At 46.0% G+C, this 1,954-nt stretch overlaps 1 protein-coding gene across 1 annotated transcript; it reads right to left on the bottom strand.

Moving 5' to 3' along the window:
• Positions 1-273: 273 nt before the first annotated feature.
• LOC306918614 (kelch domain-containing protein 3-like) lies at positions 274-1,302 on the bottom strand (the record flags this gene model as incomplete). Its single annotated transcript, XM_079531505.1, has 1 exon — positions 274-1,302. One exon carries the CDS (start codon positions 1,300-1,302, stop codon positions 274-276), a length of 1,029 nt encoding a protein of 342 aa, XP_079387631.1.
• Between the last annotated feature and the right edge of the window lie 652 nt (positions 1,303-1,954).

The raw sequence follows: 1,954 nt of genomic DNA, 5'->3' as shown, positions 1-1,954 counted from the left end.
CCCTCCATTGCCTGTCCATCCGTATTTGTGGAATGCTGATGTCAGCAACAGGGAAGCCATGCCCTTATTTAGACCCCAGGGACGTGCAGAGAGTGTTAGAGGGGCAGGGGCTGAAACCCCGTTAAGAGGGCACTTTTGGAAAAAAATGGCGAAAATAGCAGATCCACCAAAAAAAAATCGTATCGTGAACCTCATATCGTGATACGAATCGTATCGTGAGTTGAGTGAATCGTTGACATGCCTATACCTGTTATACAACGACCAGACGGCAGATTATTGAAAATTGCAATCGTGGGGGAGACCTGTGCCCTGAGGGGGGTCATTGTTGTAGTTGGTAGTCATGGCTGCCACTTCCCACCTGACGTCATGTGGGAGTTCCCGCTGCTCCAAACCGTCCTGAATAACGGCCAGCTTGCATAGTGTCTTCAGGCTAGGACTTAAGTCTAATAGGTGAAGGTCTCTGGTTGAGTCGTGTCCTTCAAGGAGTAGGACACGATCTCCCACAATGCGAAAGCACTTCGCCCGTGCCCCTACGAGTGGGCCCTTCCCCTTGGGATCAATCTTCTTCCAGGAGAAGGTTTGTGGATTGAATTTCCACAGATCCACACAGCGGTTGTCCCGGTTATATTGGTACTGACCACCAAGTATGTACAGCTCTCCTTTGTAGGCAAAGGCTGAATGAACGTCGCATGCGTCTGGAAGTTGTGCAGAATGTGTGCTCAGCCACGAGTTGGTCTGTGTGTCAAACACTCTGACGGTGTTGTAGTACTCTTCTCCCTGCTGGAACCCCTCACCCCCAAATACAAACATCTTTGTCCCGATGACGGTGGCGGAATGATACCCTGAAGCAGGTGGTGAAGGTCCTCCGGTGCTAATGAAAGACCAGACCATCGTGCTGGTATCCAACTTGTATGTGTCATTAGTGAATCCAGTATGTGTCCCTCCTCCAAAGACATACATGACCTTCCCCAAGACACAGGCCGAGTGGCTACCCCTCCCCTCTGGAACGGACCCGGATGTCGTCGGCTTGAACCACATGTGGGTGTCGACATCAAACCCATAAAGCGCAGTGGAATACTCAGTGTGATAATCATATGTAGCGGTGCTACCTCCCCAGATGTAGATGGTATCTTCTATCGGTACAGCTGTGAAGCCCCAGCGCATGTAGGGAACCTCACGGAGAGAGTCTCTTCCAGTTGTCAGCAGTGGTAACTTCCTCCAGCGTAAAGGCACTGTGTTGAAGACGTACACATCAATGTGACGCTCGCTGCCCTCTACGAAGGAGTACAGCTTGTTCCACATGGCAACAGCCAACCATTGGGCGTTGTTATATGGTGTTTCATCGAGATGAAGAGTCCAACGCATCATTTCACACGACAGCGTCAGATTTGTTCAGTGTTCTGGAAAATATTTCTGCTTAGTGCGTGATACGCTTATATAGGTACAGCGGCACGAACACCATGGGAAGTTTGTCCAATCCATGAAGCACGATAAATAGTAAATGGTGCATTTATATAGCACCTTTATGGTTTTAGGTTTAGGTTTATTTATTTAGCATGTAGTACAAAATATAGACAATACATATCAAAAAACAAAAAAACAATGGAAGGAAAGGAAGAAGCCAGCTGACTTATTTGGAATCCTTTCCTGTATGGAAGAGGTCATTGATTTAAAACAGATTAAAAGTTAAATTAAGAACAATACAAAAGTCTACAAGTTTGGCAAAGGGGGGCAGATGTGCAATAAAGAAATAAAAAACAGACTGCACAAAAAAGGGAAATAAACAATACAAACAACAAACACACAAAAGAAAATATAACACAAATATAACACATCAAAGTATCCAAGTATCCAAGGTGCTTTACATAGATTGTGCATTACATAAACCCATTCACACACACATTCATACACCGATGGCAGCGGAAACCATGCAATGCAACCAACCAGCACATCA

This window comes from Electrona antarctica, assembly GCF_951216825.1.
Source record: "Electrona antarctica genome assembly, contig: scaffold_1320, whole genome shotgun sequence".
NCBI lineage: Eukaryota > Metazoa > Chordata > Actinopteri > Myctophiformes > Myctophidae > Electrona > Electrona antarctica.
This window is presented reverse-complemented; position numbering and strand designations above follow the sequence as displayed.